The sequence below is a fragment of the Mustela putorius genome, unplaced genomic scaffold (genome assembly GCF_011764305.1).
Source record: "Mustela putorius furo isolate JIRA1106 unplaced genomic scaffold, ASM1176430v1.1 tig00003834_pilon_pilon_pilon, whole genome shotgun sequence".
In the NCBI taxonomy this organism is placed as follows: domain Eukaryota; kingdom Metazoa; phylum Chordata; class Mammalia; order Carnivora; family Mustelidae; genus Mustela; species Mustela putorius.
The window spans coordinates 96,587,546-96,613,536 of NW_025421987.1; the positions used below are offsets into that span (position 1 = coordinate 96,587,546).

Sequence of the window (25,991 nt, forward strand, 5' to 3'; positions counted from 1 at the left end):
AGGAGGAAAACACAACACACACGCCAACGACTGATCAGACAAGCGCAACTCCCGTCACCTCAAGTGTCACAAGCACCAGTGCAACTGGGGGAAGCTCGGCACCACCCTCGTCCTTCAGTACTGCTCCAGACACAACAACAGCATCATCTCAGGACCCCACGAGTCAGACCACGGAGACCAGCACAGAACCTCACACCAGCACCATCTCCACAGTGTTCACATCAACTCCCTCCTCCTCCCTACGTGGATCCACGCCCACGGACAAGACTTCCCACGCCACAGCCACCTCTGGGACAGCAGGCACGTCCCCTCCCTCCAGTGTCAGCGACAAGACTTCCACAGGGTCAGACGTGCCCACGTCATCAGCCGCTACAGCTGACTCTTCATCCCCTTCTACTGTTAGCAACACACCGGCCATGACCTCACAGATCCCCACAACACCAGGGTCAACAGACACACCGCGAGGAAACACAACACACACGCCAACGACTGATCAGACAAGCGCAACTCCCGTCACCTCAAGTGTCACAAGCACCAGTGCAACTGGGGGAAGCTCGGCACCACCCTCGTCCTTCAGTACTGCTCCAGACACAACAACAGCATCATCTCAGGACCCCACAAGTCAGACCACGGAGACCAGCACAGAACCTCACACCAGCACCATCTCCACAGTGTTCACATCAAATCCTTCTTCTTTCCTAAGTGAACACACTGGTAACGAGGGCATTTCCCAAGACACAGGCACATCTGGGACAACAATATCTTCATTGCCTTCCAGTGTGAGCCACAGACCTTCATCTTTGTCAGTTGTCACTAATCCATCCACAGTCCGTGCTTTCTCGGAGTCTATTACGTCTAGTGATATTGGCACAGCTCAGACCATATTCAATTTCTATAGTTCAACCAGTAATTCTTCATTCCCTCATTCAGCCACTGGTTTTCCCATCACCTGGAGTTCCACCACCCCATTCACAGGTCCTTCTACTCCTCTGTCTATTACCAGCACTTTCCCACCATCCACAGCATCGTCAAGCTCCACTGTGAGGACTCAGACATCAGGTAGGTGGGGCCTCCAGGTTCTTGATCTGTCAGGGTGGCTCAGTTGGCTCAGGTCAGCCTATTTAAGTGCTTTTTAGGGATGGTGAGATAGCATTACCAGGCTAGCATTGAGGGCAGAGCCACAAGATGAATTGAGTGGGAATATGGTGAGTGATGTGCCACCATTCCCTTCTACCCCAGAAGACAGTTGCTTATGTGTAGGGATTAATTTGGGTGTGGGTAGAAGATAGAGGAGAGTTTCTAGCTGTCTCTCCCAGCCCAGGTCTGACTCACAGTTCCTGAAGTGTATCACTCTCTCTGACTTGCTACTTTCTGACTGTAAGACTCACTGCAGTTTTCTGTCTCTGCATGTCCAGGAACCATCACCACCTCGGTGAGGATAGGCAGCCAGAGAAGGACAACACCATCACCACCCTCAACAACCTCCCAGACCAGTACAACCCCGTCTCCTAGAACATCCATAGGCACACACTCAACACCTGCTCCAGTCCCTGTCAAACCCAAGAAAGGTTAGTGATTCTGTAGGTCTGGGGGCTCTCCATATTGCGATGGAGAGAATTAAGTTGGTGTGGGTGCTAAAGTTATGGCAACTTGGTGAGATCTACCAGTGAGAGCCCTTTTGGGTAGCTGGGGGAGCTGGTTCCATGGAACTGCCTCCTCTGGGCCATGGGAAGTCCAGGTGCTCCCATATCCCCTTTAGAGGGGTGCTTTAACTCCACCTCAGGCTCCTTGCTCATAGACTGCTCTCTCAGATCACAGGCTCTCACAGGGGGATTTTGAGGCAGCACAACTGCTCAGTTGTGCTTCAGTACCACTGAAGGCTGGCTTTGTACATGGCACTGGGCTAGGAGGGGGGGTTAAGAAATGATCAAGGTGTGGTTTAGTAGGAGACAGATCTCCTGCCTTGATAAGTGCAATTAGAGGAATAAATGTAGGGTGTTGGACATGCACGATGGAAGGTCCGTAGTGGATGTAGGGGTGTGCTCATGGTGAAGAGGAGGCTTTCTGGAAAGAATGAATAGGAGTTGGGGAAGAGGAAACATCCCAAGCAGGCAGGAGGGCTTGAAGAGCTGGAATAAAGATCTAGATATGAACAGTAGTCCCAATATTGCATGGGGAGGATATCCCCAAAGCCCTTGGGGGTGCTGGAAACAAAGGGAAGAGTATTGAGAAATGAGGCTGTCATGTGAGTGAACCAGGGAGGACATGGTAGGGTCTGTGTTTATGAATGGTGCTATGGTGTTTGGGGTGTTGGATGAATTTGCAGGAGGCCAGGAGAGTTGTATACAGATACTGTGGCATTCCAAGCAAACCAGGGGAGGGCTGCCAGGAAAGAAAAGAGGAGACCCATTTGAGAAATATTTAGGATAAGCTTTCTGGAACTGGAGCCCGAAGACTTCTAAGGGGTCCAAGGACAAATTCTGTCCACCTACTGTATCTAGAGAAATACCATCTTAGGAAACAAGTCTCTTTCTAGGAAATGGTTATTTCAGTTACTGATCTTCACATTGGAGTTTTGTCTTTGAACCCTTGAAAGAATTAAGAGAATCATAATAGATGCAGAATAACTTGATGGTGTTCTGACAGCAGGACCTGTTTTTCTTCAAAATGGTAAAGGATGAGAGTACCCACTGAAGGGGTAAAATGAAAAGATGGGTTAAATGCAAGCAGAGAGGGGGATAGAAGAGTCCTTGAGGACTCCGAGTTGGGTGTAGGGGCATCTTGGGGAAGCTCTCTGTCAGCCCTAAAGTAGTCAGGACCCGTGAGAATTTCCTGCCCTTCTTTGTGCTGGCCCAGGTGTTCCCCTCTTCCCCTATGGGCCAAGTGTTGGAGATCGGGAGTTTGTCAAGAGGATCTCGGACTTCACCTCGCCACTCTTCAAGCCCCAGATTGGCTTCCCTCTTGGCTTCTCTCTCCGGGATTATCTCTATGTGAGTCCCCAGCTGCAGCCCAAAAGACAGGACCCATGGCCCTGTGACCGTGACTGTGGTCCAGAGGAAGGAAGAATGCAACAAATAACACTTGTTAGACACCTCCTGTGTCCCTGCCTCTGGCACAGTTTGCATTTATACTCTTTAATGCCTGGGTGCTGACTGAGGAAGACTGAGCTAGGCAAGGCTCTCTCCCCTCATGGACAAAAGTGTCTTTACCTCAATAGAGAGGTCTGGGAGTCCACTAAGCTCTCCACTGTTTTCAGAGCCTTTTTAATGAGTTAGAAGCTCTACTTGGGAAACCACCTTTTAATGCTGTTTACATTTTCTATGAATATTTACTGGCTCCTCAGTCCAAGGACGCCATGTCTCCTGGAGAAGAGACGGAATGGTGGTTGTGGTACCTGTGGGCCTCAGGGGTGGGCATGGGGGCTGGGGCAGGACACACTAAGATAGGGCAACCCAGAGATGGGACTGAGTGTAGCAATCGTCTAGCCCACTCTGATGTGGATGGAGCCTCAGGATGGCTCTATGGGGACTCACCCAGAGGGCTCTGCTCTGTGATGGGCCTGTTTGTAGATGGGGTTGGCCATGGAAGCAGGGGAAAATCTACCATGACAGGAAGTACTTAAAACTGAGGAGTGTCCGCAGATGAAGAGTATTGTGTGAGAACTACGTAAAGGGGTCTCTCCCAGCAGGCAGGGAGATGAATGAAACGATCTTGTGGAAGTTGTTGACATCTCTTCAGTTTACCCAGAGAGGTCCTTGGGGGTCACACTTCTGAGGAGCTGGCCCTGTGCTGGGATATTTTTGTCCCTTCCTCCTTCCTCCCTAAACACTAACCAGAAGAACTTTTGTGCCCAGTTCACAGATAATGGGCAGATCATCTTCCCGGAGTCAGAGTACCAGGTTTTCTCCTACCCCAATCCCCCTCGTAGAGGCTTCACAGGCTGGGACCCCGTGGCCCTGGTGGCTCCATTCTGGGACGATGCTGATTTTTCCACTGGCAAGGGAACCATATTTTATCAGGTGAGCCTTTCCAAGCCCAGAATTCAGGACCCCCCAGCAGCCAGCAAAGAGAGACAAAGGGCTATGTGGCGGTGTGTGTGTGTGTGTGTGTGTGTGTGCGCGCACGCACGTTACTGTTGGCGGTGTGTGTGTGTGTGTGTGTGTGCGCGCACGCACGTTACTGTTGTCCGAGCCTGGGCTCTGTGTGGGCAGGGGATGATGTTTAAATATGAGGGTGGGGAGGAAACAGAGCAGGACTGTTACATAGACTTGGGAATACCCTTTCACAACCATGAACATACCTGCAGGTAGGACCCTCATTTCCTTGTCTTATCTGCTTTACTTTCCTAGGAATATGAGACACTCGATAATGAACACAACCAGCTAGTCTGGCAGGTGGAGTCTTGGATTAAAAAGTTCACCTACACCTGGAACTACAAAGCAAGGTGGACCCTAAAGGTCACGTGGGTCAAAGCCCATGCCTATCCCGCCCGGTGGACCTTCGGGGTGAGTGAAACAATGGACAGCTCCCTGTGAACCATCTGGAAGTCAGACATCCTAGAACCCTAGGCAGGGGCCGCTTTTCTAACATGTGCTCTGACTCAGGAACAGATCACCCCCACCCTGTTTGCTGAGCACTCACTTAGGACTCATTGGGTTGAAACATAGGAAATAGAATTTTTGTAAGTCAAAATGGCTGACTATTGGCAATTGTATATATATGACTCAACCTGATATTATTATCTACATTTTAGAAGACGATGGTTAGAGAGGTTAAGCAATCTGCTCAAGGTCACCCAGCTGGCCAATGACAAAGCCAGGCTTGGAGCTGAGGCTTTCTGACTTCCAATTCTGGCTCTCAGTGGCAGACCCATCCAAGGGCAATGATCAGCCTACACGGTGTCCTCAGTCTTCCCCCAGGGACTCAGCTCTTACAGCCCTTGTGTGGTCTAGTCTCTCATTTCTTTGGGTCAATGAGTTCGTTGGTTACCTACTTTGTTCAAGCAGTGCTTGGCATCTGCTTCCAGAGGACCTCTAGTATCTGGAGGACCTCTGTGGTCCATCCACAGTATTTAGGTTGAGGGGACATTTGAACAATGTGCTTAAAAATATTCCAGAGGAAGCTAAATAGGCCTCCCTTGGCTCTCTGCGGTGGTGGCTAACCTTTCTGAGTCCTGAAGCTTTTCTACACAAACTCTCTTCTCACTGGATCCTAAACCAGAGCCTTTTATCACCCTTCCCTGGAGAGAAGTCATGAAGAAGGCAAATGCACTACGATAGGCGCTTTGATCCCCAGGGTGAAAGCTGTCCTGCACAATCCCAAACATTTTCTGGGGAGGCCAGGAAAAGATGATGTGTGTGTCCAGGCAGGGTGGTGCGGAGGGTGATGGGACACCAGGGAGGAGACCCCAGATCTCTCACAGGCAATGCTATGTTTGTCTCCAACCGACCTCCAGACCAACACCTACCAGGCCATCCTTTCCACGGATGGGAGCAGGTCCTACGCCCTGTTTCTTTACCAAAATGGCGGCATGCAGTGGGATGTGACCCAGCGCCCAGGCAACCCAGTCCTCATGGGCTTCTCCAGGTAGGACGGGAATGGGCAGTCAGCACTGAACAGATACAGGAAGTGGTCCAGGGCAGGATTTTGGCTGCACACCCACTCCCAATCCCCCCAGGACAGGCTGTGAATCCTTCTTGCTGATGTTTCTGACTCACACCAACTCCAGCTCCCACTTCTTGCTGTTTCAAATTAAAAGATGCCCATTCACCTGACATTCTCTTTCCCAACCCAGTCCCCAGGCTTCATGATAATTCCCAGAGCTTTGACCTCTCTGATTTCTACTGACATTAGCCAACCCCTTTTGACCTCTCAAGTATCATAGTAATACCAGCCAACATGTATTACACAAACTACTTAAGATGCATTATTTTATCTAATTATCACAACCCATGAAGGAGATACTCTTTACTACCCATTCTATAGGTAAGAAAACTGAGGTAAAAATAGATCAGTAATTTGCCCAAAGTCTCAGAGATGGAAGTGACAAAGCAGGACCTTGCACCCAGATATTTGAGGCTGAAATCTGCCTTCCTGACTTCTGTTGGGCTGAGCATTAATCCCTCATCTAGGGGCACCAACAGCTTGTGTGGGGTCAGTGGGAAAGACAGAGGGTAGAGGGAGAGAGCCATGGACGGGGCCATGGATTCCTGTGTGTGAAGGTGACTCAGTCTCTGACAACAGTTCTCAACCACTCTTTCGAGATGCTGGTGTGTGCAATCAATTGTAAAGGTCACATAATGTGTTACTAGTCATTGATGCAAATTCTCTTAGATGGTGTTCAGGGTTGCCCCTATAATTCTATTGCTTTCCTTTGCTTTTTCATGTGCTGTGAAAGAGAAAGAAGTTGAATTATTCCACTAGCTAGGGATTTCCCACCCTCCTGAGTAGTCCACGGAGAGTGTCCCACCCGTGTGCCTCACCTATCCTGTGGCAGAGAGGAAGAAAGTCAGGAGTCACTGCTCAGAGGCAGAGATTGGCTCTTAGCATCCCAACGTCCTGTCCCCTCCCCAGCCCTCTGTCCAATCCCCCCATTGAAGGGAAACTCATCAGAAGAAAGCCTGAACCCTGTTGTGTGCACACCTCTGCCTTGTGCACACTTCTTGCAGTCAGTGGTCAGCTATAGAATAAATCAGAGCCTTCCTTCCCTTTGCCCCCCCATCTCTGCCCTCTCCTGCTTGTTGCTAGGAGTCAGAGATGCCGGCTGCCTGATGAGCTGACTATGTAATGACTGGTATCTAATGACTACCCACACTGAGTGATGGTCTGTCCCACTGGTGGCATGAATGTACAACTAGTCGACCTAGAGGAAAGACCCCGTGTGTGACGGAGGCATGCAATTTTTTCCCTTTGCCTGCAGTGGAGACGGGCATTTTGAAAACAGCCCACTGACATCCCAGCCACTGTGGAAGAAGTATCTACCAGACCAATTCCTGAATTCCAACTCAGGTAACTCTCTGTCCTCAACTCCAGGAGTCATGAGAGTCCTAATGAGGCAGCCCTCTAGCATCTCCACTGCCCCAGGGCATCCCCCACATAATCTGACCCACAAGTACAATCAGGACTTGGCACTACCCAAGTGCGTCTGGTACCTTCTGTGCCATCACACAGCACAGTCCCAGCCAGGGTTATGTTCCTCCCTGGGATGTGCCAAAGCCAGGTCTCTCAGTGGGGGACCAGATCCTGGAAGTAAGGACAGGGCTGTGCCAGGAGCTGGGGATATGAATGGACCCTTAGGTCCAAGTGTCCTGTCCCAGGGCTGGAATAAGAACCCAGATGAGATCCCTGCAGGCAATCTGCTGCGGGGAGATCCAGAAGTCTGACATTCAGCCAGTCATCATTAACTGAGCACCTGCTGTGTGCTAAAAGCCAGGAATAGGAAGGAGGAAGAGAAAAAAAGGACAAAGACTGACTATGTTTGCTCTCAAGGAGCTCTCACTCTGTTAAGAAGGCCAGGGCTTCTGTATCAGGAGGCTCCATGGGACATGACTCAATCTGTTGTCCAGAGGTCCCAATGGGACAGAGATTATAGTTCCCAAAATGTGAGTTGAATGAAGGACAGTTTAGCATTGGAAATCAGCCATGTAGATTGTGAAGCATTAATCTACTTCTCTTTGCTCTGGGACAAGAGCTTTTGGTACACGGAAGCTATGTCAAATCGTGGGTGCCATCTTGTGGAGAGAACTGCCCTGTCAGATTCTGGGCCATTCTATCAAGATGCATCTTCTTGTGACCTAGAAGGCGCAATATGATTGTGTGTGTGTGTTTTGGGGAAGAATATCTGATTTGTTTCCCATGATATCCAGCCATTGTAAAGAAGATAAAGTAAATATTTTTTCAAAACCTTAACAAATTATAGTTATCTTGACAATTTCTTCTTTTGTGTGGGAACAGGGTCAAAATCTAATACATTATGTCCTGCTGTGTCTTATTGGACTCTGGAGGCCCCTTTTCACTCCTGGCTTTTAGGGTAGGCAGTATGTAACCTACGGTTAAAGCTTAAATTCAAACCAGGGTTTTTTCTCCTAGTTACTTGTCCCTTCTGAGGATGGCTTCTGGGCCCAGAGGATGCTTCCTCAGCCTCACGGTGCTGGAGCAAGCCCCCAGCTGGCTGTTGTCCTGTCTACTTTGGCAGTCTGTGCTGGGGGAGGGGGAGGGTCAGGGATGAAAGCCAAGGTCTGAGCTGGTGGTTGGTGGTGCCCCTTAGTGAGATAAAGGATGAATGAGGAAGGACTAGTTTGGGGAGATGGGAAGGCACTGGAGTTCAGAGGGCAGATGGGAGGGTTGGAGGATTGGTGGACGGAAGCTCAGGGCTGGGGTCTGGCTCAGAGTGCATGCAGGTGAGTCTGCTCTGTCCATCACTTGTCCCAGGGTTTCCCTCTAAGATCCAAGTTTTAAGGGCCTCTGGATGTCTCATAAAAGGGGCCAGTCTGAACTGGGTCCCTTCCCTGGAGTTGCTGTCCAGAGTCGGGGTGGGGGGTGGTGGCTGCAGAATGTGCATTGATGAGTTAGGCTGCTAAAGCAGAGAGCTTGTGGCCAGAGGCCCTGGGATAACCCCTCCTTCCTTTGCTGCTCTAGGCGTCCGGGGCCTGCAGGTCTATAGCCTACACGGGGAAGAAAGGCCCAACTACCGTCTCCGGTGCCTGCAGTGGTTGAAAAGACAGCCTCGGGGACCCACATGGGGCTGGAACCAGATCTCCTGCCCTTGCTCCTGGCAGCAGGGACTATGGGATTTACGATTCCAGCCCATCAGTATGGGTGATGCCCCCTTCCTGTTTCCTGGGTCATCCCCGCTATGCCCCATAAGACCACCCACCAACCCTCTGCTCACACCTGACCTATCCCTTCCAGGACCCCTTCGCCCCGCCCACCCTTCGCCCCCCACCCCATACCCGCCGCTACCCCTCTCTCCAGACCTCTGGGCCTGAGCATGTCCATCCTTGTCACAGGCTGGTGGGGCCTCGGCAGCAGGCAGCTGTGCAGCTTCTCTTCCTGGCGCGGGGGCGTGTGCTGCCGCTACGGGCCCTGGGGCGAGCTCCTCCAGGGCTGGACAGTGCATGCTCCTTGGCAATTTGGTACGTGTGACTGCAGAGATCTCATCCCCGCCTTCTCTGAAGCTCTCTCTACTCTTTTCTGTCAGAGACCAGGCCTGGGCTCCCAGCCAAGCAGTGGGACCTGAAGAAAGAAGCCTTTTGTCCCCATTCCCTCCCAGCTGCCTCCCCTCTCTGGCCACTAATTTCCTGATCTTGTAACGTTGGGAAGGTTCCAAATCCCTTCCAGCTGACCTCCCGGGGATTTATGATCCAGTGCCTCTTGCCCCATCTTCACTTGGCCTCCTAGCCCCAGACAGGAGTGGAGACTTCTCTCCAGGGAAGGAGAGGGGACCAAGTGCGACCCTGTCCCTCTGGGCCCAAATCAGCTGACTGTCACCTCCAGAGAGGTGACAGAGACCCTCCAGAGGAGCTAGAGAGCACAGGGTTGGGGGACCAGGGTACTGTGGCTCCCCCCTCTGTCCCCAGCCACCCCGCTACCTCTGACAATCACAGCTGCCCCCATGGTTCCCCAGACCATCAATCACAGCCTCCCAGGGGCACTCAGCCCCACCCTTCTGGAGAGAAAGCCCCTGGGACACAGCCCCGAACCCCCTGGGTGCACCTCTGGGGCTCTGCTGCACACACAGCTCCGGCAAGCCTACAAGGGAGATAGTGACGGTCAATGCTCCAAGGCCATGGAGCAGGGCAGGATCTGCTCCAAGTTGGCCCGACTCCCGTGTCATCCTGCCTCACCAAACCTTCCGCCAGACTCTGTAGGCCCTCTGTCTCCCTCCCACATGCCAATCTTTCCCCCAGACCAGGAGCTGGAGCCATGGGACTGGTGCTGCCGCTGGAACGACAAGCCGTCCTTCTGTGCCCTGTACCACCAAAGGCGGCCACGCATCAGCTGTGCTGGGTACCGGCCCCTGAGGCCCGGTGAGGCTGCTGGGGCCCCACAGGGCTGAGGCCGGGCCACTGGGGAGGGACAGCAAGCTTCCTGGGGCAGGGCCATGGCCACCAAGTGGAGATGGTTTAGTGTGTGGCCAGAGGCAAACAGAGGCTTTGTACCTGGCGTTGGGGAAGGGGTTGGGGGGCGGGGATAATGATGTGAATTTGGGCAGGGGCACGAAAGTGCAAGAGGGCCTCTGGGGATGGTTCTCTACTCCATGAACGTCTCCCAGGCTTGAGTCGGTCTGGAGGCAGTGGGGGAATCCCAGATCCTTCCCTGGACAGTCTGCCATTGTTGTCTCTTCCTTTCTTCCAGCCTGGATGTTTGGGGACCCCCACATCAGCACCTTGGATGGTGCCAACTTCACCTTCAATGGGCTGGGGGACTTCCAGCTGGTCCGGGCCTGGGATGGAAACTCCTCATTCCTGCTGCAGGGCCGCACCGCCCAGACCGGCTCCGCCCAGGCCACCAACTTCATCGCCTTTGCAGCTAAATATGACACCAGCCAACTGGACCCCATCACAGTAAGTGAGGCAGGGGCCCCAAAAAGGAGAGGAAGAAGGAGGAAGGGGATGGGACAGCAGGGAGGGAGGACATGTCTGGCCAGTGCAGTGGTTCAAGAGTCAACCCTAGAGACAGTGGGATTCGGGTCAGAGCTCTGTCAGTCATGTGATCCTGAAGAAATGACGGAACTCCCAGTGACTCAGTTTTCTTGTAGTAAAATGGGGAGAGTAAAATTACCTACCTCACAGGGCTTTTGTGAGATTTAAATGAGATCATCTGAGAAATGTTGGAGAGGGCCGTCGCTGAGATGGTCACAGTCCCTTTAAAGGTGCTGACAGCAGGGAGCTCCAGCCGGGCCCCTGCTGAGCCCTCTAAGTCCTGAGCTAGCACAACCTCGTCATCCCTCTACCACCCTCTTCCTCCGGGGCTCGGGTCCACACTCTCTGCAGCCTTCTTTCTCTGCCTCGGGGCCCACTTCAGGTCAGTCTTAGATCCTCTCCAATTCCCCATCCAGGTCCGATGGCTCCTTGAGCCCGATGACACAATCCACGTGCAGGTCAATAACCAGACTGTGACATTTGAGACTAACCATGAAGACCCAGAAGGTAGGCTGGGAGCAGCTGTCAGCTCCCTTCTGCTTCCCTGGGTCAAGCTTCAGTGGGGGCGCCCAGTGCCAGGGAGCAGCGCGGAGGCAGGGCATGGGGCGGGGAGGGCAGGGAAGAGGGCAGGGAAGAGGTCAGCAACTCCGCTTCACCTCGTCTTCTTTCAGCAGCTGGACCTGGGTGGCTTCTTCACCTAGGAGCCAGACATTGGGCTTTCCTTCCTCACGTCTCTCCTTCCTCCAGGGCAGTGATAGCCTCATGCCCATCTCTAGTCCCCAGGAAGGAGGGGGTGTCCTGTGAGTTTGGCTCTGGGCCACCGGAGAAGGTATCCCAAGGCCACCCCCATAGCTGCTCTCGGAGTCTCCCCTCTGCACCTTGACCCTTCACTACTGCTAAGTCTTGGGCCCACAGGGTTCCAGTGCTGGTTTCTTCCTCTTCTGCCTCCCCACCTTCCAGGCCCGGAGACGTTCAACACCACCGGCATCATCGTGACCCGCAATGGCTCGCTGGTGTCAGCCATCTTCGATGGGACCGTGACCATCTCAGTGATTGCCCTCTCCAACATCCTCCATGCCTCCTGCGGCCTCCCGGAGGAGTATCGAAACCGCACAGAAGGCCTCCTGGGTGAGAAGCAGGCAGGATTCTGAGTCTGAGGCAGCGGCAGCAGAAAGAGTGGGGGCCCCAGACCACAGGCAGCTGCCAGTCCAGTTGGCCTGTGGGTGTCCCAGGCTGAGCTGCTCTTCCTGGGCCTCCTGGGAACAGAACCCTGAGGCTGTGCAGAGGTGGGGAGGGACGAGGGCTCTCTTCAGCTTGCTTTCAGCCTCACTTTTTGTCATCGTGAATCTCCGGTTCCAGGACAGCTGAGGGGTCTTTGAGGATGGGCTCTGGGGAAGGTAGAGCCAGCAGCTGCCCGTTCCCTGCCTCCAGCCCCACTTCCCCTCCCTTCTTCCTCCATTTCCCCCTCCTCCATCCCGGAGACAGAGGGGTGAGCTATGAGGTATGGTCTTCCCTGCCCCTCCTGAAAGGACGGAGCCGAGAACAAGCGCAACTGGAAGAGGCTTCCCAGGCCCCCTCACCCCGGTCATACCCTGAGCGTGCCCCACTGGATGCTCCCCAGAGAAGGGGAGAGCCACAGACCCAGGGTGGCCGACCTCCTACTCTGACCCTCAGGAGTCTGGAATGACAATCCAGATGATGACTTCAGGATGCCCAACGGCTCCACCATTCCCCGCGATAGCACCGAGGAGTTGCTTTTTCAATACGGAATGACCTGTAAGTCTGGGCCTCAGAGTCCTCGGGGTAGATGAGGCCAAGCTGGGATGAAGGAAGCATTGCCTCCCTCCGCTTGTGGGAGCCAGACCTCCATCCTTTGTGAGGGAGAGGTGGAAAGGCCAGGAGGAAAGGCTGAGGATTCTGCCCCCGCCCCAGATTTGTCCCCTCCAACCCCATCTCAGCTGTGTTTCTCTTCCTGGAAGAGAAGACAAGGGCAGTGGTGGCCGTCACTCACTAGAGTAGGGATTTGCAGCCTCAAAAGCCAGAAGTCACTCCCTCCCTCCGCATCTCCCTCCCTCGCCCCAAGGCGTGTAGAGTGAGAGTAAGGGGTAGACACGGCCAAAATCATAACTGGAGACCCATCCCTGCTCCCCCCGCCATTGCCTCCATGTGTTATAGGGGAAATCAGTGACACAAGGCTCCTTGGCAAGAGAGACGACCACCTGCCTTCCAACTTCACCCCTGTCTTTTTTTCCCAATGGAGGGGAAACGAAACCTTGGATAACAAGCTGGTCTCCGAGTGTGACGGAGACAAACAGTGCATCTATGACAGCCTGGCCACAGGAAGCAGAAGCACTGGCCTAAACACAAAGATCCTCTTCAGAAGGTACCAGAAGATGAACACCACCCTCAGTAAGTGGCATGAAGCAGAGGGAGGTGTTGGCGGGGTCAGCTGACAGATGAGGAGCAACCCCTTCATGACATTCCTTCAAGTTGCACATTCAAAAAAATTAACAGATTCTTTCGCTCTGTTATTCCTCCCACGACTCCCCAGCTCACTGTGATGACTTTCAAAGCCCTTTCCAACATGACCCCAGTAGCAGTTAAACTTCTCCTCTACTTCCCCGTGCCCTGCTCCCTCTACTTCAGCCCCACTGGCTTCTCTGTGCTCTTCAAACACACCAGGCTCACTCTTGACTCCAGACTCCACACACACTGTTTTCTGCCCAATCCCCTTCCTCCAGACCAGCCCCACGCTCACCCCCACCCCCTTCAAGGCTCTGCGCAAATCGAGTCGCCTTCTCAGCAATGCCTTTCTTGGCTAGCCTTCTAAAATTTCACATTTACCCATACTTCCTGTTCACCTTCCCTGCTTTGTTTTTCCTCCTTAGCACTTAAAACTATCTAGCATATTTTCTAATTTTCACAGGTATCTTTTTTTTATTATTTGTTTCCTGCTATGTCCTCACTACCTAGAACAGAGACAGCCATATAGTAGGTGCTCAATAAAGGTATTAAGTGACTGACTGAATGAATAATGACATGGAAATAGCATTTCCACTGTATTCCTCTATTTCCTGACATCTGGAAATTAACCCATCTGGAGATTAGCCTGACCATTTCCAGCCCTCTCCCAATGGGAAAACTCTGTGGTGGTCTGAATGACACTAGTCTCTGATTCACATTATACCATGCCCAGCATAGCACTCTGATTAGGAAGGAACTTGACCTGACCCCATCTTGTGGGGGGGGGGGAGATAAAGAAAAGCTAAATAGAACCCCGTCCCGCTCTACAGAGATCTGAAGGCAGGTACATGGAATAATTCCTGCTTCCAGAGGTGGATCAGAGCCCTGAGAACACCTCACACAAACCAGAAGACTAGACAAAGAGAGAGGAGCCCTGTGAGGCAAGAAAGTGTCTTGTCCCAAACCCCGAATCCTCTCTTTGTGTTTCAGATAAGTACCCACCCTCTATCAAGGGTCAGCATGTGCTGGAAGCCTACATGGGGCAGACCATGCGGGTTCAGTACACCAGCCACTCTAAGAGCGTCACATTCACTTTGAGGAACAGCAGCACTGACTTCAGGATCTTTGGTAAGAGCACTTGGCTGCTTAAGAGGTCAGAGTCAAGCTGGAGGTAATTTGGCATCATTACACGCTGGGGAACTTCACGGCACTTTTCCATCGGTATATCTAGGACCAGCATTTCTGAGAATGAGCACTCTGATTCAGATAAGTGTCCCCAGTGAATCACAGTGATGGCCTTCTGGCAATCTGCCCAGCTAGCTATGCTGCTTCAGGGCCCATACAAGTGATTCAAAGGTCATTTCACCTCAAATCCAATGACATGCAATCATCTTTAGCCAGCTTTATGAAATCACCAAATTATTAGAATAAAGTCTAACAATTTAAAAAATACTAATCTACAGCATTTTCAAGTCTCTTAAAAGAAGGATATAAGGTAAAACAGGGTTTAAAGATACAAATACCTTCATCCGGTACATTTCTCATTATTTTTATGTTGGCCAACGATGTTTGCCTCGTGGCTTTTCCGTGCTGGGACCAAGCAAAGCCTCATTCTCCCTGTCAGTAATGGTGTGGCGATCCCCAGTCCTAGAACCATGATCTGGGTCAAAAAGTCAAAGCCCACAGGACGCAACTTACCTTCTGTGGCCAGCACCAATTATGCTACTGACTGATCTTTGCTAAACCAAAGCCATCAGGGACCCTACTTGAAGCTCAGAGCACCCCTCTCCGCCTCATTTTCTTTCTGTGCGTTAGAGGACTTCTTTGTGTGCACCCTCCCCGGTGCTAACCAATGACATCAGGAGATTCTCCTCCTCCCCTGGGCTCCTCTCCTGCAGAGGGACAGCCTGGAAGTTACTCCTGTCTGTCCCCTACTTCCAACAACTCTCAAACCTCTGTGTTAAGGAGACTTGTTTATTTTCTTGGACACTGTAAGTAAGACAGGTTTGGATCAGAAGAGTCCTTGCTGATATGTAGCAATGTTTTCACTGTAGTCTGGTGTCAAAGGTCTACAAAGTGAGATGGGTGGGCAAGAAATCAGGGCAAGGGATGGGGCTGCCGGGAAGGGGAAACCAGTTTCATGTGCAGTGTAGCCTGGAGCAGGGTCAGGAAGATCCTAGCTTTATGGCCTTGTTCTCTGTCCCTCCTGGATGTCCCAGTCTGAGGCAGGCACAGGCATGGTTGCCCTTTGGGGTCTCTTCAGGGGGCAAGTGCCTTCCTCTGTGTGGAGTCCCACCCTACAATCACTTAGTGGGGCTCATGCTACCTCCAGCTTGGCGCGTGACCGGAATCGCTCCAGGAACCTAGCCTAGCTCGAGGAAAAGCCTGATGACATTTGAGGGGTGATCTGAGAGAGGTTCAGGAAGGCCAACAGGAGCACTCGGGCTGTCAGATGCCAAGATGTGTCAGACCGCACAACAGTCAAGGCTCCCAGCTCTCCATGGTCTTGTCTTCCCTGGGGCAGAGAACGGGACACTGCTATGGACGCCAAAGTCGTTGGAACCATTTGCTCTGGAGATTCTAGCCAGAAACGTCGAAGACAACTTGTCCTCTGTACTCCAGCCAAAGACAGTGGTCTGTGCCTGCAGGAAAGAGAGCCAGTGTGTATATAACCTGACCAGCTGGGTGGGCGGTTCCTCCCTGGAGGTGAGTGTTGGGAGGAGCGGGGGAGGGAGGTCTCCTTGTTGAGGAGAGAGGCAGTGGGAACTGAAGGGATGTCATATTTCAGTCCCACTGTGGTAACGTGTGTGTTGGGAGCTGTGGTCAGCAAGGAGTATCAACACCAATCTCAGGTTTTTATCTCCTAGCTCCCATTCTGCTAGGTTTACAGGAAACATCTACCTCAGCATCCTTTAAAACTCCCCAGGGGTTCCCAGCTTCATAGTTCTAAAGACTCATTTATTTATTGAGAGAGAGAGAAAGCAAGTTGGCAGAGGAGCAAAGGGACAGGAAAAGAATCTCAAGCAGACTCCCTGCTGAGCAGGGAGTCCAACCGGGGCCTCGATCTCACGACCCTGAGATCATGACCTGAACCGAAATCGAGAGCTGGGTGCTTAACCGACTGAGTCACTCAGGCACTGCCCCTCCTCCCCCGACCCCAGACAGTTCCATGGTTCTAGAACAAGGCATGGAGAGGTAGGGGCAGAAAGGCATCGTTGTGGTCCCTGGGCATGAGACTACACAGGTCACAGGTTCCATGTTCCCTCCTCTTTGGTCCCAGGGAGGTGCTCTCTGGCGTCTGTGCCCCACTCAGACACAGAAAACCCAAGTTCCCATCTGCCCAGAAGCGCCACACAGCCATTTCTCTCTGGGGTCTCTTCATTATGGTGTTGGGAAGAGAGGGACACGACGAGCCCAAACCCCTTTGTTTTCTCTTTTACTGTCTCCTTCCAGCTAAAAGAAGCATCTCTTCATTTTGGAGAAAATCTTTATTTATACAAGTCTTAACCAAGACAGCTGGCCTCAGTCAATGAATCTTGCCCCCTTTCTTTATTTAAAATTTTGTTTTCTTTTTCTTATTTTGTTTGGGTTGTAAAACAGGAGCCATAAAGGAAAGTGTTTGGCTGGCAGTACCCCTCCACCCCCTTCAGCCCTTACACACAGCCTTCTCCTCAAAATGAGCAAAGAATTCCTGCTTGAATGGGGTAGAGGTAGAGGAGCCCGGTGGTAGAAGATGGGAATTAAGGTTCTGACTGTGAGAAACAGATTAAAATCAATATATTATTTTAGGTATCCCAAAATATCCAGTCTTGGAAGTAGAAAGTGTTGGGGTGTTGCATTTTAGGGAGATTTCTAAAGTCATCTCCGTAGGGGTGCCAGAATAGAGAGGCCAGGGGGCTGGACAGGGTTTGGGGACTCAGTAGCTGTCTGCGCCATTTTCCCGGTTGCTGTGTGTTCTCACAGTGCTTAGCAGTGTGTCTCTGCCTTCTTGGTTGAGGAGTCAGCAAGGGAAGATGGAGCAGGAAACTGAGCTTCTGTAAGATCCAGTTTTCAAGGGATAGTAGAGTATTTATTTAGGCCCTGTCCTACTGTAAAAAGGGCTTCCGGCAAGGAGATATGGTGTGGCTGAGATCCCAGCGCTGGCACCAGGTGGAGGGGCCAGGGGGTAGGGGTGTGGAGGGAGGAAAGGCCTGGGGAGGCCTAGTGGGCTTGGCAAGGATATACAGGACCACAGCCTGGTCAAGAAGGTGCTCAGTAGATGCTGGCAGAATCAAGGTAAGGACTCGAGGTCCATGGGTTCTCAGACCAGAGGGGTCAGTACAGAAACACCCAGAAGCCTTCAGTGGTCCAGCCTCCTGGCTACCCGTAATCAGCACCCCGTTCCAGGTGGCCGGCTGCAAGTGTGACGGGGACACCTTTGGCCACAACTGCGAACGCTCCAAGAACCTCTGTGAGGAGCCTTGCTTCGAGAGTGTGCAGTGCATTCCTGGGAAGGGCTGCGAGGCCTGCCCTCCACACCTGACTGGGGACGGGCGTCACTGTGCAGGTGAGCTGGGGACAGGGCTCTGGCAGGAGGAGGCTCTGGGGACAGTGGAGGCCTGGAGGGCCTGGGGCATGAGGCAAAACATCTCTCTCCCTTTTCCAGCAAGCGTTTAGAATACTCAATACAGCTGGTTATGGTAAGAAGGTCAGGATGTCCAGGGAGGTGTGAGGCTGAAGGAGAAGAGATTGTGCACTCCCCGGGGGAGTGGCCGGGGGTGGGCAGGCTGAGGTCCTGATGGGGGAAACTCAGGGCAAGAGACTGAAGATGGCCTGGCAGGGGGCGGGGGAGGGCAAAGCAGACGTCCAGCAGCAGCCCGGGAGCCAGAGCAACCTGGGGCTCCCAGGCTCCTCTCATGTATCTTCAGACACAAAGCTCAGCATCTCCACATCTCAGTTGGGACATCTGGGGGGCTGCCATGGGCATCTGGTGGCAAGGGTGCGTCCTCTCTTTGAGTCTTCCTCCCATCCCCTGTTCCTCGACCTCTGAGCCACTGGAGTCCTGCTGACGGTGGTCACCGGGAAGTCTTCACTAAGCCCCCTGCAGTGCTAGGAGGAATTCTAGAGGCCCCTGTGTCTTCTGAGAGGCCAGAGCGGGTAGACTATAAGGCAGAAGAAGGAATGGAAGTGCAGAAAGCAGATGTGCCGTTCTCTCAGCAGAAGTGGGAGAATGCCGATCTGGCAAAGGAACTTTCTGGAAACGGGGGAAGGATAGTTTAGGGTTCAGAGCAACTCAGAAGCAGAATGTGGACTGAGTGAGCTTTGGGGAGAAAGAAACCAAGCCCATCCTAGAAGGAGCTTTCTGTGGGCTGGGGCCCCCCAACTGCTGTCTGACCTTGTCTGCTGACCCCACCCCCTGCTCCATCCACAGCTCTGGAGACCTCTCCCCTCTGTCAGAACAAGTCCTGCCCTGTGAATTACTGTTACAATCAGGGACACTGCTATGTCTCCCAGGCGCTGGGCTGCCAGCCCGTTTGCACCTGCCCCCCGGCCTTCACAGACACCCGTTGCTTTGTGGCTGGGAACAACTTCACTCCAACCCTCCATCAAGGTAACTCTAGATGCCTTCTGCCTCCACAATTCTCTCACCCTGAGGGGAGACGAGGAACCTGGGTGGGGGAGCAGAGCTCGGTTCCTCCATCTCACAGGGCAGAACCTCAGATATCTCTCAGGTGGGCCCAAGTTTCCAGCTCTGGAAGCAGGTGGCAGTGGGAGGAGAGGGGGAGTTGGGAGGGGGGCAGCTGTCACAGCATGAACCCCAGGCTTCAACAGTGCACTGAGGAAAGACTGGAGGTGGCTTCGTGGCCCAGAGAGTCAAGAGTCAGGAACCCTTGACCACAGTTGGAAGGGCCCTAAGGTGAGGCTCAGCAGACTCAGCCCTTTCTCCTGATTCCTCTGGTGACTTTCTGTCACCGTAGGATGGGTCAGTCTCCCTAACTTGGCCCAATGGCCTTTTCGGGTGAGTCTATGTAAACTGTGAGGTTATTGTGAATCTGCTTCTTCCATTTCCAGACCTTCCCTTAAGAATCATCCAGCTCTGGGTCAGTGAAGAAGAAAATGCCTCTGTGACAGATGTCAATGCTTCGGTCAGTGTGCAGGCCAGCTCTGGATGGGGGAGAGGGCTCTCGGCCAGTTGAGGGCAGAGTCTTAGCCCTCAATGATGTGTTCTGCAGCTAGCCATCCCTCTAGATTCAGTTGCCAGAGGAGGCCGGAGCCTCCTGCCCTGGCGAAGCCTGGGGGTGAGGAAGGCAGGAAACTCCAGGACAGAGATCTCCAAGAGGACTGGAATAACCAGACTAGGGTCTAGGGGGGCCAAGTCCCCCCAGCCTCTCCTTCTAAGTGTTCTTAGAGACCTGCACTGGGGTATCATATGGTAGAAACACAAAAAGGCATTTCACTTCCAGGAAGCCTTCCCAGACTTCCCAGAGGGAACCAGCAGCTCTCTCTTCTTGGCTCCTAGGCCCTTGTCCATTCCTCAACCACAGGCAAAGTCACACAGTAGTTGAATTACTGAGGGTCTTGAATCCTACACACCCAGGTTCAAATCCTTGCTCTACCATTCCCTAGAGCAGATGTAATCATGAGACAAATTATTTGCTGTCTCATCCACAAAGCAGAAATAATAGTAGTACCTATGTCTGCGGGCTGTGTCAAGATTAAAATGATAATGTATGTAAAGAACTCACCACGGTGTCTAAAATACAAGTGTTCAAAAATTATAATAAGAAGTATTATCACTACTGCTACCGTCACAGCACTCTACACTCTGTGAGGTAAAGTCTGCTGTCGCTCGCCTATTGACCCCGCCCCCCAGCTCCTAGCTGTCCCCGAGGTCTGGCTACACATAATCAGTGCTCATTATCCATGTGGGGAGAGAATGAGAGGGTGAACCAGGGAACAGAGGCAAATGTAGGGACCATTCATCTCAGATTTTCCCCTTGTCATTGGACGCAGGAAGGTAGGCCAAGTCCTTCACTCACCAATAAACTCTGACTGAGCAGGGACCCATGCTGGTCAGCAGGCTAGGCTGGGTTGTGGGGCTGCAGAACGGGATGAGAAGCATTCTACTGGTCCTGGTGTTCATGTACAAAGAAGGAGCCAGGCGGGGATAAATAACCACAGTACAGTGGAAGGGGTCTCCTTCTTGGACTGGGCCTCACTCCCGCTTCCCCACCCCCATCCTCTGCCCTAGGTGGCCTATAGATTGCGCAACCTGAATGTGCGGGCCTTTCTCCGGAACAGTGAAGTGGTACCTAGGTAAGTGGGACTGTCCCCACCGGGTCCCCAGGTCTCGTCCCTCCACTTCCACCCTTCGTGCCTCACTGTACCCCTCCCACACAGTGATTCTGAGGCAGCGCCGGAGTCCAAAAGTTTACTCAGACGCTGGAGGGTCATCTCAGAGTTCCAGTACCTCCCTCAGGGTCCTGTCATCGACTTCCTCAACACCCAGCTGCTGGAGGCAGTGGTGGTGGCATTCTTACCCCAGGCCTCATGGAGGCAGCGGAACAGAAGCAAGGAGCCCAGGACCGATGTGAACTTCCACCCCATCTCCAGAGAAGATGTGAAGAGTCTGTTAGCTTGTGAGTCACTGTCCTGGGGATGGTCACACAGAGAACTGAAGGAGGAGGTACACGGGGAAGGCTATCCCAGATCTTCAGCCCATGCAACCCATGGTGGAATGGTTTTCAGAAAAGCCAGAAGGAAGTAATTTAGGTTTTCTGTTGGTGATTTTTGAGAGAGATTGTTAAACATTTGAGCCCACCAGCTTTCCAGGTTCAAGAGCAGGAGCACAAAATCCTGCTTGATGAATCCCCAGGGAGACAGTTTCACTGAGCTGTGACTCTAATGGCCATCTTCCTGACCATCGCTGCTGATGGCTTTCTTTCTTTTAATAAAATTATTAATGATTTTGTTAAAATACCACTGCACTTTATAAACATAAACAGGGACATCTCTTTTGCTTTTGCCCTCCAGCTAGAGGATATTAAGTAGAAGGCTGGAGACCTGGCCAAGGGACAGAGATTTCCCCTCCTTGAAAGGTATAACCCTGAGCAAAAGTCATCCTCAACCCAAGACTTAACACCCCCACATCTGGAAAATGAGATGGGATTTCTGAGGTCCCCTTTAGCTGGGATGGTCCCTGATTATCCTGGAACAAGAATGAGATCAGTTGGTAAGCACACTAGAGAAGGAAGGGAATAGACCACCCTATTTTGGGAGTGAGGCAGAGAACAGGTCAGTGACCACGCCAAACCCAACAGAAGCCACTGTGTGACTGGAGGGTGGGACCAAGCAAGAATTTCTGCTCAGACCCAGGCTGTGCCTCCTCCCTCCTCGGGACAATCCTCCAACTACTTTGTGTATGTGTAATAAGGCGTTAGGGGTCGGTTTAAGGGAACAACCAAGCCAGACCTGACTATGCCTTTTGTTAAAGAAAACAAACCAAAACCCCCCAATAATTTTTATTATATAAGCATAATGTGCTTCTTGTATAAACTTGAGGAAACACAAATTAACAAAAAGAAAAGAAAAAAATCACCTGTATTTCCAATCCCCAAAGGCAAGTCCATTTTTGCACACAGCCTTCTAAATGTTCTTCTATGCATAGAAATCTCCACACATACCAATATTTTTTGTAATAAAGGGATCAAGTAGGGCAACCCTCTTGGGTACCCTCCCTCTTCAGGAGCTTTGTACTAAGGCTCAAAAAACTGCTTTGTTGCCCACCAAAAAAAGGGGGAGGGGACCAGTAGTACCTATTGTTTGATAACCTCATTGCTTAAGCAATTGTGAACCTATTATTTTTTGTATTGTGTATTGTATTTTGTATTGTGTATGTATTCCCATTTGATATATTATTTTATCATACATTTTAATATAGTATGCTATATTTTATTTAATTTATTTTAAGATTATTTATTTTAGAGAGTGAGCAAGAGCAGGGAGCAACAGAGGGAGAGGGAGAGGGAGAGAATCTCACTGCACACTGAGCCTGATGAGGGGCTCAATCTCACGACCGTGAAATCATGACCTGAGCCAAAATCGAGAGTCAGACGCTTAGCCGACTGCACAACTCAGGCGCCCCTAGTGTGCTGTATTTTAAACAGAATGTTATACCCATTGTGACCATGTATTGAGTGCTCATTGTGTTAAGCAATGTAATGAGTATACTAGTATATATTCCGTCCTTTAGAATGCACAGCAAGATAGGTCCTAAGATTATGATTTCCTTTAAAAGATAAGGAAACTGAAGCTGAAGGAGTTAAGGAATTTCCCCCAAAGCACGCAACTAGTTAGTAGGAGAGTTTGAATTTCAGCTTGGGTCTGGTTTACTTCAAAGCACGGTCTCTTAACCAATGCATTTTCCACCCCATGGTGCTTACCGGTTGTAAAATATCCCTTATTTAACGCAATCCCGCGTATTACACCCATTGCTACTACACACCGTGCTTCTCCAGACTTCCATGAACGCACGCATTGGTGTGCTTTTCCAGTGGCTCCCCAGGATAAATGCCCGAGAACAGAAACCTTGATGGGAGAGGTATCGATTTGGGGTTACTGATTGCTCTGCCCGCTCTCCCGTGTCCTTCCTGGCAGTGAATGTGAGCATGCTGAAGAATTACTTCAACTGCAGCGGCTACAAGGACTACAAACTGGTCTACAGTCCCCAGAGTGGCCTCACCTGCGTGTCCCCGTGCAGTGACGGCTACTGTGAGCATGGAGGCCAGTGCCAGCACCTGCCCCAAGGGCCCCGCTGCACGTGAGTTGGGGAGAGGGCAGGAGAAGCCGAGCTGGTGGACTCCAGCCAGGCAGAGATACTGCAAGGGGCCCCAAAATGACAAGGTCTCAAAGTTAGGTGGGGTCTCAAAGTTAGGGCAGAGCTTCCTTTACAACAGAGAGCCGGGATCATGGAAAAGACAGGTGAGTGCTTACTCTGTGTGGAGAGTTAAGATGCTACATTATCTCTGAAACTCAAACTCAGCCACTGGGTAGGCATTAGTGCCATTTTAGAGAAAAAAACAGGTGAAGAACCCGCCCCACATAGCTGGCAGGTTTGGTAGGGGGATGTGGGTTCCAAAGGCAAACTCTTCCACCCGATTTGGCTTCTGGGGTGAACATTCTGCTGTCTCCTTGTGGGAAAGGCACACACCGCTTTGTGTCTGGCCTGGCCCTGCCCTTCGTTAGGAGCACCTGTCGGGGGAGGCCCTCTCAAACAGGTGTCTGAGGACCCCGTGATTCGTCAGCTGTCTGAGGGCCTCCTGTGAGGGGAGCACACTGAGTCTACAGGCCAGCTAAGGAGAAGAAGGGCAGTGCTACCCTGGGGCCCTCGAGGTGCATCGGTGCCCTGGGTCTTCCCTCGTGTCCACTACGACCCCAAACTCCTCCCCACCCCCCAACTAGCGTTCTCCCCTCCCAGGTCCGAGGAGGGCTGGGAGGAGCTGGGGGTCCTATCTGCACCTGCTCGCCAGCAGCCGGCCCCACCCCGCCGGCCAGGTGCAGCTTCCCAGCCCCGCTACCTGGTAGCCACCCTGTAGGCCCGCCACCTTCCCTACAGGGGAGCCTGGACTGTTGTGGGAAACCTCCTGGGGCCTGCCCACTGCCGATGAGTCCCTGTCCCTGTCCACAGCTGTGTGCCCTTCTCCATCTACACGCCCTGGGGAGAGCGCTGTGAGCACCTGGGCATGAAGCTCGGCGCCTTCTTCGGAATCCTCTTCGGAGCCCTGGGCTTCCTCCTGCTGCTGGGGGCCGGGGTGTTTGTGGTCCTGCGCTTCTGGTGCTATGGCGGGAACCACTACTCCTACCCCCTGGACTCAGAAAGTTGAGGCCTGGCCCCAAAGGGGCAGCAGCGGCCTAGGATACCTCAGGACCCACCCAGCCTCACCCTCACGCCTGCTGGCCATGCTGTTCCTTTGAGAAGACCAGAAAGAAGAAGGTGCTTGAAGGCAACTCAGGATTCTTCAAGGGAATGAATAATAATAAAGACAAGACCACACCTTGTCAGTAGACCCCAGGACAGACAGGAAGGGGTCATAAAGACCACCTAGTTAAAGGATGAATTGTCTCACAAATGTACCCACAAGAAGGACACTGATGCACAAACCCACACACATCAGAGTTAAGAATGGAGTGATAACTCTAAGTTAAAAACCACTTGTATTAAAAACAAACAAACAAAAACCCAACCCTCCAGTTTACTTCTAATTAAAGTCTATTACAGTAAAATCCTTCAGACTTTTTGTGTTCCCAAAGCCATGGGCTCCACTTGGGATTTTCCTCTGGTGGCTGAAGAGCTAGGCACAGGGAGTGGAGGAGCCGAGGTGGGTTCAACCCAGGCCCCTTCAGCCCACAGTTACTCTCTGTGGGGAGGCTTCTTGCTCCAACCCAGGCAGATCCTTGCTTCAGCCTCCACACATCATTTTTGTCCCCTTCCCAGGGAAAGAAACACAAGCCAAAGCCTGGCCTTCTGAGGCCCCCATATGGAGTAGCCTAGACTCACCCAGAAACCCTCGCTGCCTTGCTGGTCTCTGTCCCTCAGTTCCAAAAGGATAAATACACAGTGCCTTTACCTGTCTGGTTCTTGTCCCCACTGTCTGTGCTCCCCAGAGGAGGGATTAAACCATTCCAGCCTCTTTTCCAAGAACCAATCTGAGAACCATGCCACCCACCCCTTCCTTTGACCTGGAGTACCCAATCCCTAATATATTTTATCCTTTCCTGTCCTTTCCTGAACCCCTCTAGAGTCTTCTGAGCCTCTCTACCCCACAGTCCGTTGGCCCCATTCTGCCCATTCCCAGCAACCCGACCAGTTTCCACCTCATCTTCTCTCCTAGCCTACAGAACTTGACACCTCTCTGGTATAACAAGTCCAACCAAAAACTGGTCCACAACTCCTGGGTCTAGAGTACCTCAATTCCAACTCTATGCAGAAACTGGGTAGCTGGCTCTTGGTCCTAAGTCCTAACTGCCTGAAGGGGGACTCTGATTAGCCTAGCTATGTCAGCTGTTCATCACTGGTCCAAACAAGTGTGGCCATAGGGTCGGAAAGCAGGTCCCATGATGTGAACCCGGCGCTCAGTCTCACTCTCGCAGGTGAGCAGGTGGTGTGGGAGGAAGCTCCGGAGAAACATGATCTCTGACCTGAGCAGAGACTCCTAACTGTCTGCATTTCAGAGAGAATGACTACTCCCAGTAGACAAAGCCCCTCCCATATGTGTAAGGTTGTGGCTTTACCCTCAGCTGTCCCAAAGAATAATCAAGTCTCCATAGAAAACCACGTTTATTTAGGGCTCCTGGCTGGTTCAGTTGGTAGAGCATGCAACTCTTGATTTTGGGTCATGAGTTCAAGCCCCATGTTGGGTGTGAAGACTACTTAAGTGACACACATACACACACATTTATTTAATCCTAGCATTCATTTTTTTAAAAGTTCTTCTTAAAGGTTATATTTATTTGTAAGAGAGAGAGCGAGGGAGCACAGGCAGGGGGAGGGGGCAGCAGGCAGAGAGAGAAGCAGACTCCCGCCGAGCAAGGAGCTCCATGCAGGACCCTGGGAGGCTTAACTGACTGAGCCACCCAGGCATTCATAATCCTAGCATTCACTTAACAAGAATTAAGCACGCAGCCCAGATGGATTCACTGGTGAATTCTACCAAACATTTCAGGAAGAAATTCTATCAGTTCTCTGTAATCTCTTTCAGAAGACTGAAGCAGAGAGAATACCTCCTAACTCATTCTAGGAGGCCAGCATTACCCTAAAACTAAAACCAGAAAAAAAAATAATAAAGAAAAAAATTATACAGCAAGATCTCTCATGAACATGGAGGCAAAAATCTTCAAAAAAACATT

At 51.8% G+C, this 25,991-nt stretch overlaps 1 protein-coding gene across 1 annotated transcript; it reads left to right on the plus strand.

The window, feature by feature from the left end:
- The first annotated feature begins 13 nt into the window (after nt 1-13).
- On the plus strand, nt 14-24,368 carry MUC4 (mucin 4, cell surface associated). The gene is made up of 24 exons (XM_013052545.2): nt 14-1,059; nt 1,416-1,568; nt 2,857-2,990; nt 3,855-4,019; nt 4,350-4,505; nt 5,456-5,586; nt 6,920-7,008; nt 8,638-8,817; nt 9,009-9,134; nt 9,909-10,028; nt 10,357-10,565; nt 11,060-11,150; nt 11,604-11,771; nt 12,318-12,419; nt 12,819-13,052; nt 14,097-14,234; nt 15,631-15,812; nt 17,493-17,652; nt 18,517-18,696; nt 19,158-19,231; nt 20,338-20,402; nt 20,487-20,725; nt 22,743-22,905; nt 23,773-24,368. Exons 1-24 carry the CDS (start codon nt 417-419, stop codon nt 23,966-23,968), a joined length of 4,098 nt encoding a protein of 1,365 aa, XP_012907999.2. The 5' UTR covers nt 14-416; the 3' UTR covers nt 23,969-24,368.
- Nucleotides 24,369-25,991: the final 1,623 nt, after the last annotated feature.